Source organism: Chrysemys picta, chromosome 18 (assembly GCF_011386835.1).
Source record: "Chrysemys picta bellii isolate R12L10 chromosome 18, ASM1138683v2, whole genome shotgun sequence".
NCBI classification, from domain to species: domain Eukaryota; kingdom Metazoa; phylum Chordata; order Testudines; family Emydidae; genus Chrysemys; species Chrysemys picta.
In genome coordinates, this window is record NC_088808.1 from 9942812 (window position 1) to 9960302 (window position 17491).

Here is a 17491-nt window from a genome sequence, read left to right on the forward strand (position 1 = left end):
GGCCCATGGGCCGTAGTTGCCCACCTCTGGTCTAAGATGATGCACTGGATATAATGGCCCCCAGGGCTTTTGAACATCCCAGAGTTAACTGGACACTCTGATTGAAGCACAGCTGAGGATCTGGGCCCTGAAATGTTGTCAGTGCCCAAATGGGGCATGTTTCCTTGCTCTGTCTTCTTCTTTCCCATGTCTCCTCTGTTTCCTATCCCAGTCTCCCCTTTATGCTCCTTCCCTTTATTTTTAATGGCAGCGGAAGACTTCAGCCTCCCATTGGCACATACTCAATTCCCTGAGGGATCTTTTCCTGATCCTCCTCTCAGTTGCTATTTTATTCAAATTCAAGGGCTGCAAATTTGTCCACCACAAAGGGTGAAAATGGTCACACTACACACTGCAGAATAAAATAAGTCACAAGTCACCAGATCCTCAATTGGTGAACACAGTGGAGGAGGGACACCAGTTGAGGATCTGGCCCTTGGTTTGCATAGCTGTGGTCTCTAGTATCATTGTACTTTTGGAGTGTAGCTATCAAAACAATACGGTAAAACAGTCAGGGCCGGTGCAACCTATTAGGCACTTTAGGCGGTCACCTAGGGCACTACAATTTGGGGGGCGGCGACCGTGGCGGTATTTCAGCAGCGGGACCTTCCGCTGTCTCTGTGGGGGGCGGCATTTTGGGACGGGACCTTCCGCCACTTAGGACGGCAGAAAAGCTGGCGGCGCTTCTGAAAACAGTGGTGCCCAAACTTTTCCTGTCGCTCCCCCGTATCAATAATGGAATCTCTCTGCATCCCCCTCCCCATTGCAGAGGAGCTTGGGCTGAAGGCAGAAGTGGGAATCGGGGAGGAGCTGGGGCTAGAGGCTGGGGCAGAGAGGGAATGAGGGCAGAGCTGGCCTGGGAGCAGAAGAAGGGGTGGAGTGGAGCTGTGGATGGAGCCAGAGCGGGGCTGCGTGGTGCTCTCTCCCCGCCCCCTGTGGGGGCTGGTCCGGGCCACCCCCCTCATGTCCCCCAAACCTTCCTCTGTGCCCTCTTGGGGGGGCATGCCCCACAGTTTGGGGACCACTGCGATAAAGAAATCATTTGTTGCATAGTCACAGACAGTGACTAATAGGCATTGTCACTGAGCTTCTGGAGGATGGAAGTTGAATGACTCAGACCTAATTCAATCACTGATGTCATGGAAGCCACTGTTTGTAATGTCACAGTTCATCACTTTGCAGTAGCAAGCATGCCCTCGCCAGTGCAGGACTGCAGAACTGCTGCATGAGTCCGACAAGAGAAGCGGGCTGGTGCTACAGGAAAGAGCTTTGGCTTTCACAAAAATACCTCAGCAGTCAGCCACAATTACGAAGGGAAGAAAAAAAAGCCACCGATGGTTTAATGAAGGAGGAGGGCTTCTCTGCATGCCTTGCTGTGCTCTAGGGTTTCCTCCATTTTTCCTCTCTGTGAATCCCAGCTTTGACATCTCATGTCACGGCTCTCAACCTTTCCAGATGAGAAAGACCCTATGGGACACAGTTTGGAACTTGTCAACATGAGTGAAGCTCCCCACACTGTTTCTGCAGCACTGGATTGGGGGGTTGATTGACTATTAGGTCTTCGAATGGTTATTGGCTCACAGCTGTGGGATTTATTTTTTTTTTTAGACTACGCTTGTTCCTTTATTACATACGACATGAAATGACAAAGAAATACAAAACATGCTGAGCTTGACTCATCCTGGTGTAACTCCAGTGAAATCAGCCAAGCTACACCAGGGATGAATGTGTCCTACTATATCTTTTACCTTTCAGATATTGGCCAACCAAGCTTCCAAAGGAAAACAACACTTTAGTTGTTATTAATAATAATAATTATTATTATTATAATACATAATGATAATCATGTTCAGGTAGTAGTGCCAAAGGACCAACCCGTTGTGTTAGGCACTATAATGCAATACAGATGGTCCCTACCCCCCCCCCCAGCTTAAATAGACAGGACAGACACAAGGTAGGGAGAAGGGGTATCACACCCAAGCAGAGTGAAAGGATGGCAGCAACATCATGTTAGTGCCATGGGGTGTGTGTGTGTGTGTTGGGGTAGCTCACGAATGGTTTTGCAAACAAGCAAGCAGACTTTCCACGCATGGATATTTTCAAACAGAAAAGACCTTTTTGTTTTATTTAGATTAAGAGAAACGACAAAACAGGAAAGAACAAAAGTAAAGTATCCATGCAAGAGCAGACAGTCAGTATGTCTCTTGTGTCACAGCCTTTCCTGAAAAGAGCCCAGAATGGCTATCTTGTCTCTGTGGACAGCGGAGTTCTTAGTTATTTGAAGGTAGAATACACAGAAGACAAAAGCAGAAAATATACATAGCTCATTTTGACATGCAAATCAAGGAATCTTTTGATCTGTTGTATGGGTTACGATACCCTAACAAAATAGCCGAGCCTGATTTTGTTAACCCTGTCCACTGTCCTCTCCAGGAAACAACAGCAACTTAACATGTATGGAAGATGGGCTATGGTCCTTCCCCGAGGCCCTTTGTGAGCTGATGTGTCGAGCTCCATCTCTAGTTCCCAATGCAGATCTTCAGACCGCCCGTTGCCGTGAAGATAAACACAAAGTGGGCTCCTTTTGCAAGTACAAATGCAAACCGGGTTACCATGTTCCTGGCTCCTCCAGGAAAGCAAAGAAGTAAGTAAAACAAACAATGTATTCCAGAGAGACGTGGGTTAAAACAAAAATCAGGAGAGGAAGATCTGTGGGTATTAGTGGGTTGTGTGAGTAGCAGGGAATATTGTGGGGCAACGCACATACGCCAGCAGTTGTTGTGCACAACACAACATTATCAAAGATTTCAGAAAGGTGAAGAGTCATAGAGGATATCCCAGGTGCATGGAATTAGAGATGAGAGCCCATAGACAAAGTTTGCTGTATACAGTAAAAACAGTGTTTCCAAACAGCTGATGGTTCAACCATATTCGTGCCATTTTTATTCATTATTCCCGAACGTACTTTTGTTCATCCAAATGTTTGGGGAATGATCGTTCTTCATACAAATACCCATATTCACATCCGAACAAAAATATGTATGCGCCAGAAAGAGCATGAATTATTCAGTGTTCATGATTCATTCTTCACCTGTTTAAAAAGCTTCTGTCATCCAATGAGATCGCAGAAACAATTCTGTATGACTTAAATGACTAGTAACACACCACTGATAATGAATAATAAATACTGAATAGTCCAAGAAAATAATTAACTTGCAATCCATATGCTGAAATTAATTCACATAAACTATTTGTCAAACAGTTAAAATAATGGCTAAATTGGTAAATATCAAAGTGTGTTTACCAACAGAAAAGACAGTTAACGTCAGTGGGTAATTTATCTGCAGTGACTAATTGGACCAGCTGTACCACTAGAGATCCTGTGAGTACAGAATGAGGATAGGGTAGGATGCAGATGAGATCCCATAGGCATGAGAAAGAAGATCTTTTCTTGACACAGACTAATGGAAGTTCTCCCTATTAGTGCTCTTCCAAGGACAGGGGATAGACACCTGGAATTTTCAAAGGAACCAAAGGGAATTAGGCACCTACTTTTCAATGGGAGATAGGCACTTAACTCAATCAGGATCCTTTGACAATTCCAGCCTGTGTTCCCCAAAAGTTTATGCTAAGGACCTACTTTAGAAATATATCTTTGATATGCAACCTGGGGAGTCCCCTTTGAAACTCTGTGGGGAAGGCATATTTCTAACCCTGTTCAACCCATTTCAGACGACCCGCAGCCCACAAACGGGGGAAGCAGTGTTTTGGGAGATGTGTCAAAGGCAGAAGAGGGGATTAGACCAGCAGACTGAATGTTGGTTTTGCATCGCATCATTATTTTCGCTCTAAGACCACACGATGCAAATTCACAACTTGGTCCCCAGTGTGAAAAGCACAAACACGGCCATTTCCTGCAGCTTGCTAAACAGAGCTCAGGTTCTTCAGAGCTGTAGCTTACTGAGCCACTCACTAAATACTCTGGTTTGTTTCCACATGGAAGGAGGGCCTTTAAGATCCAGTGCATGCAAGATGGAACCTGGCTAGCTGGAGCGTGCGTGCCCGTCACCTGTGACCCTCCACCCTCGAAGTTCCATGGGCTGTACCAGTGCACCAACGGCTTCCAGTTCAACAGCGAATGCAGGATCAAGTGTGAGGAAGACGACAATCAATCAGTTAGTTCCTTTTGGGTCCAAATAACTTAAGCCAACAGGAACTAGTTTCTGGTAAATCTTGTATGTGCCGCCCGGCTGCCTCAGGAACCAAATCTATGAGAGGCTGCACACCTCCTGGGATGTGCTTAGTTCCCATGGGCATCAGTGGGATTTGAGGATGCTTTGGGCCTTTTAGGATGTGGCCGTATAAATCCATAAACCCTTCAGCTTTGCAGAGAATGGCCACTGTGTTTCTGGCATGAGGTCTCAGTGATTGCTTGCACTGAGCTTCCATAAGACAGGCAAGAAGGTTGCTGCAGCATGGGCGCATGGTGGTGGTAGTGCTGTGTGGTCATGTGAGCAGTCACGCTCCCAGGTTCAGGGGCAGTCTTCCATGGATGTTGGAGAATGCACCGGGCTGCATAGTGTGATATGCTGTTACCTGTAATGCACTGACTCAATCAATACCTCCGGGCTCTGACAGGTGATCCGTGCAGTGTCCTTAGTAACATCATGCTCATTAAAAGCTTTTCATGGTCACAATGGAAAGACCAACTGTGCTTCTGTAAGGTGTCTGTATGAATGGAGAGCAAGTGCCTAAGAAGGAGAAAATGTGGGAGTACGGGTGAAGGAGAAACAGTAGTGTTATTAGTTGGGAAATATTTTATCAGGATGATAATTATATTCATTGTTTATGTGTGGAGGGCTAATGGTATGTGCTGGGGGCTTTACAGACAGGTAAGAGGGCAGGGTCTATGCCTCAAAGGTTTTGTAATCTAGAGAGACTTTCTCTAATAGCATACTAATACAGGAGGGAGATGGGACACAGAAAAAGAAAGCAACCAAGCAGTGAAGTTTAGCACTTGTCTTGGTTGTTACATGGCTTTTGCTTGGGTGGCTTTGTCTGTTTTTAAAGTCATAAGTTTGGTTCTTGGGTTTTCTTTTCCTTGGGCAGTTCAGGCATATATATAGCGTACAGTAGTTTACTTGTATATGGATCTCAACACTTAAAGCAATACTTAAGCTTCACTGACCTATAGTGCTTCTCTGGCTAAAAGATGTCATTAAACAGTTAGGGCCAGATCCTCAGCTGATGTAAATCAGTGTGGCTCCATTGGAACTAGGCAGGTTTGCAGCAGAGGAGGCTCTAGTCTTTATAAAGTTCAACAGCTAGTTTGAGCTGTTTGGTTTTCTGAACCAGAGCATAATTTCAATTTGTGAGATGACTCAATTCTCCTAAAAGTGCTGCTGCCTGATACATTTGGTAAGAGAAGGTGGAGGACCTGGAAGTTCCTGCGATTGCACTTAGTTCGGAGGGCAGAGAATACCCTGCCAAAATACTTTTAAATATAATTTTAATTTCTGAGGGTCTACTGAAAATGGACTTCATCTGCCATCAGGCCAATAGTCTGAAGGACACCGCTGATGTTTGCTCCAAGTGATAAAAACACACAGCCTTGGAAGAGGGAGCAGTCAGGTTTTCTGTATTTAAAACTGTGACAGTTCTGGAAGAAAGTAAGAGTGTGTTTCTTGTCATCCCCTACTCTCTCAGAGTTGACGTGCTGTCATGGTGAGGAGTAGAGAGGGACTGAATCCTGGGACACTGTGTTTTGGTGTGAGATTAACCAGAATGGTGCGGAGGCCTGGCTGGCGTTACAGGGCTTGTGTGGCACTCTGAGGTCTGCGCTATGAAAGGAGGGTTGGGTAGTGTGTTACAAATGTGCAATGTAATGAAGGATGCGGGAGATGTAGGGTCCTTACAAGGTCTGTGTGGTGTTAGGAGGCCTGTGCAGAGTTAAGCGACCTATGGGGCGGAACAGGGGCAAGGTGGCGATGCCACGGGACAAGTATGGACTTATGAGGCCTATGCAGTAAAACAAGGGCTGTGCGTAATATTGAGGAATAAATGGTGCTACGAGGTTTGGGCATTTTTACAAGGCCAGTGAGATGTAATGGGCAATGGAGTAAGAGTTAGCCGAGTTAACGAGGCTGCAGTGGTGACACGAGAGACACTTTGCAACCCATTAGGATGTGCGTATGCACTTTAAAGTAAGATTCTGGTGGTCAGTTCAGAAAACATCTCAAACAAATGCACAAGAAGCAGCTTGGGAAAAGGTCCTCCAGGGAAAGATATTTCCAGATATAACAGAAAACAGATTACAAAAAAGAAAGAGAAAGAGAAAGAGACAGGACCCCTGACCTCATCTGACCTGCCCGAGAGGTGTTAATTATCTAAGGAATAAAACCCACTAAGATTTTCTCAGATCTACAAGGTGATAATGCATGCTTCATCCAAGCAAGAAAAACAGCAGGGATTTTCACAAGAGATTATGCAGGGTAGGGAATGATGGACAGGATATTACTACAGCAGCAGATGTCCTGGGAACTTGGCGTCATCTTCTTTGATTCCCGTCAGCCAGCTCTGCCAGTGACCATGGGGCTAAATGAAGTCTGCCCACCACTTTGTCTTGCACGAGCTTCACGGCTTTCGTCATCTTGAAACCTTTTTTGTTCTATGTCATTCTTCACTATTCTATCCAATGCCTCCTCGGTCTTTCTCTGTTTCTAGTTCCTAGCACTCTGGTATGTATCGCTATGTATGGTATCCTTTCTGGGTCCATTCCTGACTTGTTTCCAGACCATCACAGTTGTCTTTATTGAATCTTCCGTAATAGAGTTTTTTCTAGCCCAAGCTGTTTTTCTTATCGCTTCATTTTTATTTTCTGTCGTACTCAAACTCTCAGTATTCCATTCAGGCAGTTAGTTTCTGCAGTCAAAATCTTTTGCTCATCGGCTTTCCTCCGTATTCCAGCATTCCAGAGTACCGGAATCCTGGAGTACTTTACAAATATAATGCAACAGTAACCCAAGCATAGCCATAAATCCGGGTCACCTTGAAAAGTCGCTATTAAACACTGCTACCACCTGTGTATTTTGCAAATGACAACGGAATTGCAACACACGTGTTACAATAACAAACCATGCTAAGTTATCACTGATAAGCATGTGGTACCTGGAGTTTTATCCTCTGCCAGATTTTCTCCTGCTCCAGAGATTTGCTTCTCTCAGGAGTAGGCTCTCGGGGAGCTGGTGACGCCGCTCTGACACGCCAGCCCTCGTGACACTTAGGGTATAAAGACCCGCAGTATTGCTGTGGCTGGCCTGGGTCAGCTGACTCAGGCTCACAGGGCATGGGCTGCGGGGCTAAATATCCCTGGATAGACGTTCAGGACCGTTCACCTTCGCGGGGTCCATCCCAAGCCTGAACATCTGCACAGCAAGTTTTCAGTGCCGGAGCCTGAGCCCGGCGAGCCCAAGTCAGCTGATCCGAGCCAGTTGCGGGTTTTTTATCCCCGCGTAGATGTACCCTTAGAGCTGCTGTCGGTCAACACTAAGTTGCACCAGCGATGTAGGGTCCTTAATGGACCGTAGGCCAGTGGAGGATCAGCACAGCACAGCTTTCCTGCCCTAACCTGGCCCCTATGCCAGCTATGGGTTGGGAGATGCAGAGGCAAAGTTGCATTCAGCAGAGTTCTCCACCAGGAGAGTTCTCTGCTGGAATTTTCTACCCGAGTTGAGCAAACGGGTGTAACGCACTTGAGAATCTAGTCCAAAGCCTTCTATGCTCATGATCGCTCAGTCTGTAATGGACGGACCACCAGATGTGCGGTGACTGGGTTAAGCAGGTACACGTAAATACTCACACCAATACAACGAATCTCTTCCTTCTCTAGCTACTGTGCACACACCAAATGACAATCAGATCTAAGCTGTCTCTGCAAACCTGAGAAAAGTTACCACCACAAACATGAGGTAGGAGTTGCTGGACTAGATTGAACCTACTACCCTGTTTTTGACGGTGGTCAGTACCAGATGCTTCTCTTGCTACCTCTAACAATACCTTAATGCCCAGAGAAGGCAAACAGAACCTTGTAGCCTGAATGAAACCTTTAGTTCACTGTCACAACATCAGATTCAGCTTGCAATTGCAATGTCACAGGAAAGAAAGAAGCAAGGATTTTAAAGGAAATTTCTTATAGTGATTAGAGGCTGGGCTGCAGCCATAGGAAATGCCATAATGTGCTATAGGTACAAATCTTAGAGGGGATGGACAACATGGTCCAATAGGTCTTCTCCACGTCTAATTTGGATTATTTGTTCACAAAGGAGTCTGGGGAAATAGTTTCTTCCACTCAAATCCCTTCTCTTCCCACCACATCACAAGAACTTCTTGCTGCAGGGAAAAATGTTCCCTGTACGTAGGTGCTCTGGCCTGTCTGACCCAGTGAGCAGCAAAACAAAGCAGGGAATTGAGGTTCCGGTCCCTCACCTAACATTCTTCAACTAGTCTGGATTTTTATGCTGTTTGCATGGTTACCCTTGGGCCAGTGAGAGTCACAGGTACTGGTCTCTGCCAGGCAGTCAAAATGCAAATGATATCATCCTCCTCCAGCACACAAACAAGCGGGCTAACGATTCAACCCAGTAGCCTGCAGAGAAGACCAGTTGCATCACCCCTGAACATCGTGTTCGTCAACAAGCTCAGCAGGGAAGGATAAGAATGTCAAAGAGAAAAACAAATTTCCTCCTGGAACCAAGAGCAAAACAAAGGTGACGAGCAGCACAAGCAAAACACCGAGGACTGTGCTGGGGACTTAATGTGCAGATCCTGTTATGCAACCTGCACAGGACGCCTTAGGCACCTGCAGAGTGAGGCATGCGGGTCCCAGAGAATATCCCCCTCGCCTGCTGACGGCTCTGTCTGAAAATACTTCACATCAGGCACATAGACCCCCACCCCCAAGATAGCTCACAGAGAATGTCCAGTACACCCCACTGAGTGGCAAATACATGGATTACATTAAACCCCCCTTGCCTGCCAGGGATTGGGAGCGAGATGCCCAGGTCCCATAACATAGCCAATGCACGACACCGCTGGGCGCTCGACAACCCAGCCCCACAGAATATCTTGGTGCAGAATGTCCCATGTCTACCCAGTAACAGCTAGGCTTGCAAATCCTGCAGAACAACTCATGCAGAACTCCCTGGGTGCCGCATGCCTAGATCTGATGAAAGAAGCCTTGTGCGCTTCTTTGTTGTTTTAAAAGGGCATAATATTTCCCCGTGGACTTTCATTCATTCTCCAATATTCCACAGGGGCTCTTTTTGTAAGGCAAATGTCATATCCCGCACCCTCCCCCACCCTCACATGCATCCACACACACAAGTTGATTTCTTTCTCTACCTCTATCTCTGTGCTTCTCTATCGCAGTCTCTTTCTTTGCTGTCAGTCACAGCAGGCAAGCTCTAAAGATTACCCCAGCTAAACCTCACAGAGAAATGTCCAGCCTTTGTTTCTGCTTCACACGGGCATAGGGGACTCTTTGTTCTCGTCCATACGAGGATGATGTAACTAGCTAGAAAAGGGAAAGAAGAAAAAGGTTTGCTGCCCTCCGCACAAACACCTTAAAATCAAGAAAGAGGGAACATTGGGTGATAGTTCCTTTATTCTAGTTAGCTTGGGTCCATTTTGGGAGCATCCTTTACAGGCCATAACATTACATAGAAAATGTTAGTGTGCATCTGTCTGTCTGGGCAGGATACAGTCTGTCTTTTCTTTGTCCTTTTGAAGAAGGCTGATTCCCTTTCTCGCTAAGCTAAAAGCCCAACCCCTAGGCCTTCCCCGCTCCCAGAGAACATCAGCCCTTGATTCAATTCTGATTCTTTTTCTGTGACTTTTCTGACTGTATTTTGCTTTTCCCATTCCCAGGGACGTGGTAACAACGTGATTCACTGCCGGAAGGATGGCACCTGGAGCGGCTCCTTCCATCTCTGCAAGGAGATGCAGGGCGAGTGCTCTCTTCCCACTCAGCTCAACAGCAACCTCAAGCTGCATTGTGCGCACGGCTATGGAATAGGTATGGGAGCTAACGCCATGGCCGCAGCTGGTGGGGCGGGGGGAGAGGAAGGAGACAGGAGTCCTTGGGTCATCGTGTTTTGGGGGCCAGTTTGCCCTCATGGGAAGCAGCTAATTAGAGGTTTTGCAGAGACCATCAAGCTTTCAGATGCCACATGCCAGGTAACATATGCTGCCTTCCTACTCCCTCACAGCATTTCCACTTCCACCACGTCCCTTGTCCTGCTGAGTTTAATGAGCAGTTCCAGGGCTCAAACTACAAGAGCGACAAATCCAATATGATTTTTTTTTAAATAAGTGAAGAAATACACACGCATTTCCTCTTGGCCTTAGGTGAATGCCCCCCCCCACACACACACACACACACAAACAGGCAAATATTCCCACTCAGCTACCTGTGTTCACATGCACATACAACATTCACAGATATTCTCACCCATATAGTCTCACCCACACCAACACAGAAATACACACACGTCCGTACGCACACACACAAACATGCTCTCCCACCCATGCACATTCACAAAGACACAAGTGCACTCCCCCCGTGCATAAATACTCCCCTGCAAATATAAAATTCACCCATCCAACCACATTCTTTGTCAAACACACAAATCCACAGGCGCATACATCTGAAGGCACCCAAAAACACTTACCAGCGCGCACTCTCTCATATGATCAGTTATTATGACTCATAGAAACCTATATCACTTTACAGATATGGAGGAAGACAAGATCCTTCCCCCGGGGAGTTGATCATCTGCGTTAGACAGAACATAGCCATGTTGTGAGCCCTGACAACAGACAATGCCAGGGAGTGGGGAGGGATGGGAAAGGTGGAGGGTTTCAACAGCAAAAGTCATGTGAGTGCTGTGTTGTACACATGCGTGTGCGTGATTCCAACCTACCATGTTAGCACCAAGCTTTTTTATTTATGTATACTCTTCCATGTGTTTTTTTTTAAAGAATTTATCATAAGGTATAGAGAAAAAAGAATAGGAGTGTGGGTAATGGTGACAGGTTAACCAAAATAAGTGAGGAATAATTTGTGCACTTTGCCGGAAGAGGTCTAGTGCATAGGTTACTGGACTGGGATGCAGGAGGGCTAGGTTCTATCCCCAGATCTGCCACTGACTTACTGTGTGACCTTGGACAAGTCACTTCCCCTTGCTGCGCCTCTGTTTCCCCACCCACCCTCTGTCCGTCTTGTCTGTTTCGAAGAGAACCTCTTCAGGGCTGGGTCTCTCTCTTATTTTGGTCAGTGCCTCACTCAATGGGGCTTTGATCTCAGTTGGGGTTCCTAGCTGCTACTAGAATACAAATAATAATACTGAAGGAGACTGCCTCAGTCCTAGGGGCCGTGTGAAAACAGCACAAAGTCAAGAGTGGGAGAAGGAGACAAAGGCTGTCTCTTCTCCAGTGCTTTGGGGCAATCTCCCACCATTGCACTAGCGCTAATGCAGCTCTGCCCGTAGCGACAGGGGTACCAGGGCTACCACAGACTGGCTGTGTCACTGAACCCTGTTCAGAGCAAGTCTACATAACCCGGTGGCAAAGCCATTAGTTTTCTGTTTATACTGGTGCCCCACCTCCTGCCCCCATTTCTACCACCCGTTAGTGTAGACGAGGCCAGAAAGAGAGAGAATTGGATGTAGCATGGGGCACACAAAAGGGGCAGAGGGGAACGAGGGACAAAGATGCAGCATTGATGCAGAAGGACAGGAAGCCAGCAGGGAGGAGGAAGCATTCATGTAGTGGGCCAGGTCAGTGAGAAATACAGCCCTCCTCCCGTGAAGATTATAACCCCCGCCTAAGCATCCCGTAAGAATGACAAACCCACAGACCAATAGGTTCTTTGGGAACCCTCAGAAAGGTCAATATTACTTCTGCCTTCCGTGGTGCCTAAGTACTCAGCGCGGGCTGCTAGGCTTGGAGCCGCTGCCTGTGCTGAGCTCCGTTGTAGGTCGGATTCAGATTGCTGGGGGACGTGTTATATTTACCATGCTGCACACCGGCTTGCACGTGCCTTTCCCAAGGTCACCGTCCAAGCGCCGTACTGGAGCATTCGAATGTGAGCTGTATTAGATGCAGCTTGGAGAGAAACCTTGGGCCCCTTCCTCCCCGCCCCCCAGCCCCTTTCCCTAAACCTCCTCCCCCCACTGCTGTCCCTTTGAACTTGGAGAAAGCGTTCCCTGTTGTGCAGATCTCTCATTATATCGTAACCATTGTAAGGTACCAGGAGCCTGCCTCAGTCCCGTCCCAGGGGAGAGGAACACAACCTGGATGAGATCACTGCTCTTTAATGGTGCCAATTACGGATCATATATCAAAACAATTGAGACCTGCTCCTTTCCTTGAGTGTAAATAGCACAGTGGAGTGAGCTGTGAGCAGCCAGCAGCGACTCTTAATTTGACAATGCATTTTACCCTTGAGATGAGGTGACCTTTGCTTACCTACCAGGGGTTGCCACTTTTTCAGAGAAGAAATACTGATTCCCCGTTCCCAGGGAACATCTCTCTGTGCTGGGGGCAAGGAGGCTTTTCAGCCCTTCTTTGTGTACTTCTGGCCCTTTTCACCTCCGTTCCAGTGGATGCTTGTTAGTGTCGCTTATATTAGCCTTGTCCAGAAGACAGATCCCTGGGGCCCAATCCTGAGCGTGCCCCACACCGTCAGAAAAGCTTCAGTGGGAATCAAGGGAGCTCAGTGTACTGGCCTGCAGCATAGATTGAACCTGGGACCTTGACCTTTTCAGCTAAAGGGGTAACTCTCTTAGGGTAGCATCTGAAGGCTGTTATCCTCTAGTGTTATCCCCCTCAACCAGGGGTCCTGGGCCCCCTGGGGGGCCGCGAGCAGGTTTCAGGGGGTCTGCCAAGCCCAGTGTTAGACCCCAACGACCCAGGGCAGAAAGCCAAAGTCCTGTTGCACCAGACTGCAGCCCGGGGCTGAAGCCAAAGCCTGAGCAACTTAGCTTTGTGGTGCCCCCTGGGTGTGGGGCCCCAGGCAACTGCCCTGCTTGCTACCCCCTCACGCCAGCCCTGGCTTTTATATGCAGAAAAACAATTGTTGTGGCACAGGTGGGGAGGGGAGGCCTCAGAAAGGAAAAGGCTGAGAACCCCTGGTCTAGTGGACCAGCCACTAGCTGGAGAAATTGACACACACTTTGTGAGTGTCTCACATCAGCACTTCTCAGGAGCAAGTCCTGTATTTTGGAAGTCATCTGGATGTCCCCCAAAAGAGGATCTTTTCCTTCCACTCCTGGGCCTAGCCAAACCTGGCAGATATCCAGTAAAATCAGTGGAGTCACTACTGCTCAGACTAGAGACGTAAAACAGAAACAAACCCTCCCTAATTAAACTAACTGGCTCCTGCTTTGTTCCAACTGGCTCCTCCACGTGAGAAAAAGGAAAAAAAGACAGCGGTGGCTGGGGAAAAACTGTACCCAGCCAGGGTCAGTGTGACCCTAACACCTTTCCTTTTCTCCACAAACACCTAATCTGCTCCTCCTGGCTGTGGCGACTTTTGAGCTAAAGGCCCAGCCGTCCAAACCACTCCACAGATTAACTCCCCCTCACGCTGATTGGAGTGCAGGATTCCTAATGATAGGGCTGCAGCAGCTGCCCCTTTCAGCAGTGATTTGCTAGGGGGGAAATGGTAATAGTCCAACACGCTAGGGCTTATGGTTGTGTCCCCATGCTACTGCAGAGCACCGCAGTGTGTTTTAACAAGGATAGGATTCCCGCAGGGCATGGCAGTTAATCAGAGAAAATACCAGTTTACACGTGAACAAATTGATCATTACCTCTCCTCTTACTTCTTGTTTAGATCAGGGCTTAGGTGATAACCAGCCTGCAACATCATTAGACGTGCTCACCATTATTTCAGGGTCTTCTCATTTTGGGAAATCAGGCCATTGGCTCGTTGTCCATGTCAGAAGTGAGAGGAGTTTGTTGGCCTCTGCTCAGTCGCTTCATGGCTGCAGAAAGAGTTCTTGAAATGGACCTGCCTTCAGTGTCTCTGCCTCTGAGTGATTGCTTCAGGAAGTGAATAAATCCCCCATTCGATCCATGGATTAGTAGCCACAAGATATTTCAATACTGTAATCCATTGGTCACCATAAGAAACAAGCCCTTATGTGTATCTCCCTCCCACTCTGGTTCTAGGGACACAAGCTGTGGGGTGTGGTCAGAATCCTCTCACAGTGTAAATCCCAGGAGGTTGCGAGGGGCTTGGAGGGGAAAAGCTCCATTATGGTTGTCTAGTAATCATTCTGCGAGTAAGGAGATGGAAGTTATTCAGATAACTGAAATGATGGTAGGAGAGTGACACGGTGTTTGCTTTCTTCCTTCGTTCCCCTCTGCATGTGCCATGAAGGAGCCGAATGCACCACCTCGTGTCCAGATCACAACGAGCCCATCCTGCTGCGTGTGAATGAGACCGTACAAGACATCCAGCACTGGATGAACCCTCAACGAGTGAAGGTCAGTGGTGGTGGATGTTACTAAATACCCCTCCCCAGGCCCGCCGACTTTCATGTTCCTCCAGCGTAGGTGAACATGCAGCTTGACCCAGAAAGCAGAATTTAGGGATGTAGGGGATAGCACTGTCCGAGGAGCGGCAATATTTCATACCCATCTGTGTGGCGAGGCATCTTCCCTCCTTGGAGAAGGTTGTCATCAATAGGGGCTCCAAACCTGATTCTTGTTTACCCCGTGGCCCCTTTACTTTGCTCTAGCAGGGCCCATTTAACTCTGTGGTTTCCCAGTGCAACATCCTCTAGGCATTCCACCTTGAGTTAAAGGGACCACGTCCTTGCCCTCTGATCCACGCAGCTCCTAACAGTTCTGATCTGGTGGGACTTTCACCCTTGCACCAGCACCGTAGGAGTGCAGACAATGCTCTTACATACCTACTGTAGGAGAAAGCAAAGGGGAACAAGAAAAACTGCACAGGGCAGGTTTTAAATTCTTACTACTCTTCGGTTTTCTGTGCACATTGGGTGGTGGGGACCTGTCCGTGTTCGGGCAGCAGAAGAACCTGATATGGTGCGTATATAATTTCCCAAATTGGCTGAGGCAACTGATTCTCCTACATCCCCATGTGACAGATGTCTGTCTGCTCAGCACAGCATCCATTTCAGAGGTCACCGCTCTCTCCTTCTGCACTCTGCAAAGGCACACACTCAGATCCACACACAGGCCAAACACTCGTATCATGCACACACCCTTATATGTACCCATGAAAACACACACAGGTGGACATTGGTTGGCACACTTACAAGCATGTACCTGCAGATGCACACACACAAATAAACACTCACAGATGTACACGAATACATATTTACAGTCACCCATAAACACACCTACCCAAATAGTGCGCCTTTACACACACATTCAACCATCATTGGAAACACACACACATATGCACGTGTGTAGGTTAGACAAACAAGTACACACATTCATCCAAAACCACACTCAGGCTACGTATACATACGTAAATATTGGATATTAGGAAAAACTATTTCACTAGGAGGGTGGTGAAACACTGGAATGCGTTACCTAGGGAGGTGGTGGAGTCTCCTTCCTTGGAGGTTTTTAAGGCCCGGCTTGACAAAGCCCTGGCTGGGATGATTTAGTTGGGAATTGGTCCTGCTTTGAGCAGGGGGTTGGACTAGATGACCTCTTGAGGTCCCTTCCAACCCTGATATTCTATGATTCTATGATTCTATGAAATATAAGCTCCTGCATAGAAACCCACGTAAATAGGCACTTACATACGCACACTCGCTTATACAGGTTAGCGCAGGCATAGAAACACAGAAATGCACCCTGTGTGCCAGTTTTTCAAAAGCACTTAGCCCCTCGGGTGCAGGGTGGGTGCAGAGCATTTTTGAAAATCTGGCCCCTTTTTCATGCCTAAATTGGAAACCATTTTTTTTAAATGTCTCCCCAATAGTGGGTGCTGAGTACTTGAAAGTCTGGCCCTGAGCTCTGTGGGAAATCTGGCCCTGCATTTTACATAGCCAGGGCCAGATTTTCGAAAGGGCTAAGCACCCACCAGACAACCAGCATGCTGAGCGTATTTGACAATCCGTCTTTTTAGGTGCCTACATGTGCCTTTGAAAATGTGGCCCTGAGTGTGGGTGCTCAGCCCTTCTGAAAATTCTGGCCGGGCTGTGCTTGTGTGCTGCACACAAACAGGCAGACAGAACAATAGAAACACTCCTGGGAGCTGACACAATCGCAGGCTGTCCCTGTGATCTCCTCATTCACTCCATACTCTCTGATTACTACTGCCCCGGCCTAGGCTTTGCCAAGTTGCTGGTGTGAAATGCAAATCCGTAAAAACCTATCTCTGTATTAGAGGCTATTTCTCACTGGCTCTGTCCTGAGCTCTGGAGTTCAAAGAGGTTTTGTAATTCATGGTGAAATAAAACCACAGCTTCCCTCCCAATCTCTGCTGCGCTGCCCTCATTTATTGATGCCGGGTCTCGGAGGGAGCTGTAATGGGCAATTGTAAGCCCAGGTTTACAATGCAGTGTGGATGCTTGAGGGTCTCTGGAGGGCTCATTAGGCAGCAGGGGGGGAAATGGTAGTAAAGGGGGAGAACAGGGGAGTGAGATGTAGGGGGGGATTGATGGTTTCCAGGAGCACAGTGGAAAATCTGGGTTCATTTTGCCCCTACAGCGAAGATCTTTAGATTGCGACTGGTTAGGAGTTTGACTCCCACACACACACCAAAAAGGATTGGTTTGTAAATAGCAGATTAAAGGGTTGAGTTTCTAAAACTATGTTAAAAGGTGGGTAGAATACTGTGAGTACCAAGTGAAAATTAATCCACTCTGAAGCTTCAACAAACAGACCTCTTTGGAAATGGAGAGGATGGAGCATCTCCCTAGAGCAGGTTCTGGTTGGATCAACTAGGGGATTGCTCTTAGAAAACATCTTTCCATCTCATCACTCGGTGTCAGTCTCTGCATAAGTCTGGAAGGCCTGCAGCTAAGAAAGGGGTAACTTTTGCAAGCGAGCAGTGTTAGTGTTCGGCCCTGAGGCCAGTCTGTGCTCAGAGTTTGATCATTTCAGATCAGTTCCAGAATTTGAAGAGGAAAAAAAAAAGGAAAAAGAAAATGACACATTCACTTCCCTCTCCAAACCCCACCTGCTGTGAAACACTGGAATGGTTTACCTGGGGAGGTTGTGGCCAGACCATCCCTTGGGGTCTTTGCAGTGTAGGCAGATTCCGTCTACCCACAAATTGTCTAACTAAGGTTAGCAGGCACTCAAGACCCGGGTCCTAGGACCTTGCTGTGGGGGTGGATCAGAGCCCGAGCCCTGCTGTGACTTGGGTCCAGCCCTGTCATTTTGTAGTGTAGATGCAGAGCAA

At 47.5% G+C, this 17491-nt stretch overlaps 1 protein-coding gene across 3 annotated transcripts in view; it reads left to right on the forward strand.

The window, feature by feature from the left end:
- Nucleotides 1-17491, forward strand: part of PAPPA (pappalysin 1) — a 229160-nt gene that overhangs the window by 179255 nt on the left and 32414 nt on the right. For all 3 annotated transcript variants that reach the window (XM_005301373.5, XM_042859693.2, XM_042859692.2), the window contains exons 16-19: nt 2473-2683; nt 4043-4214; nt 9964-10111; nt 14483-14589. In XM_005301373.5, the coding sequence (XP_005301430.2) occupies nt 2473-2683; nt 4043-4214; nt 9964-10111; nt 14483-14589 (638 nt within the window). The remainder of the gene's footprint in view (nt 1-2472; nt 2684-4042; nt 4215-9963; nt 10112-14482; nt 14590-17491) is intronic.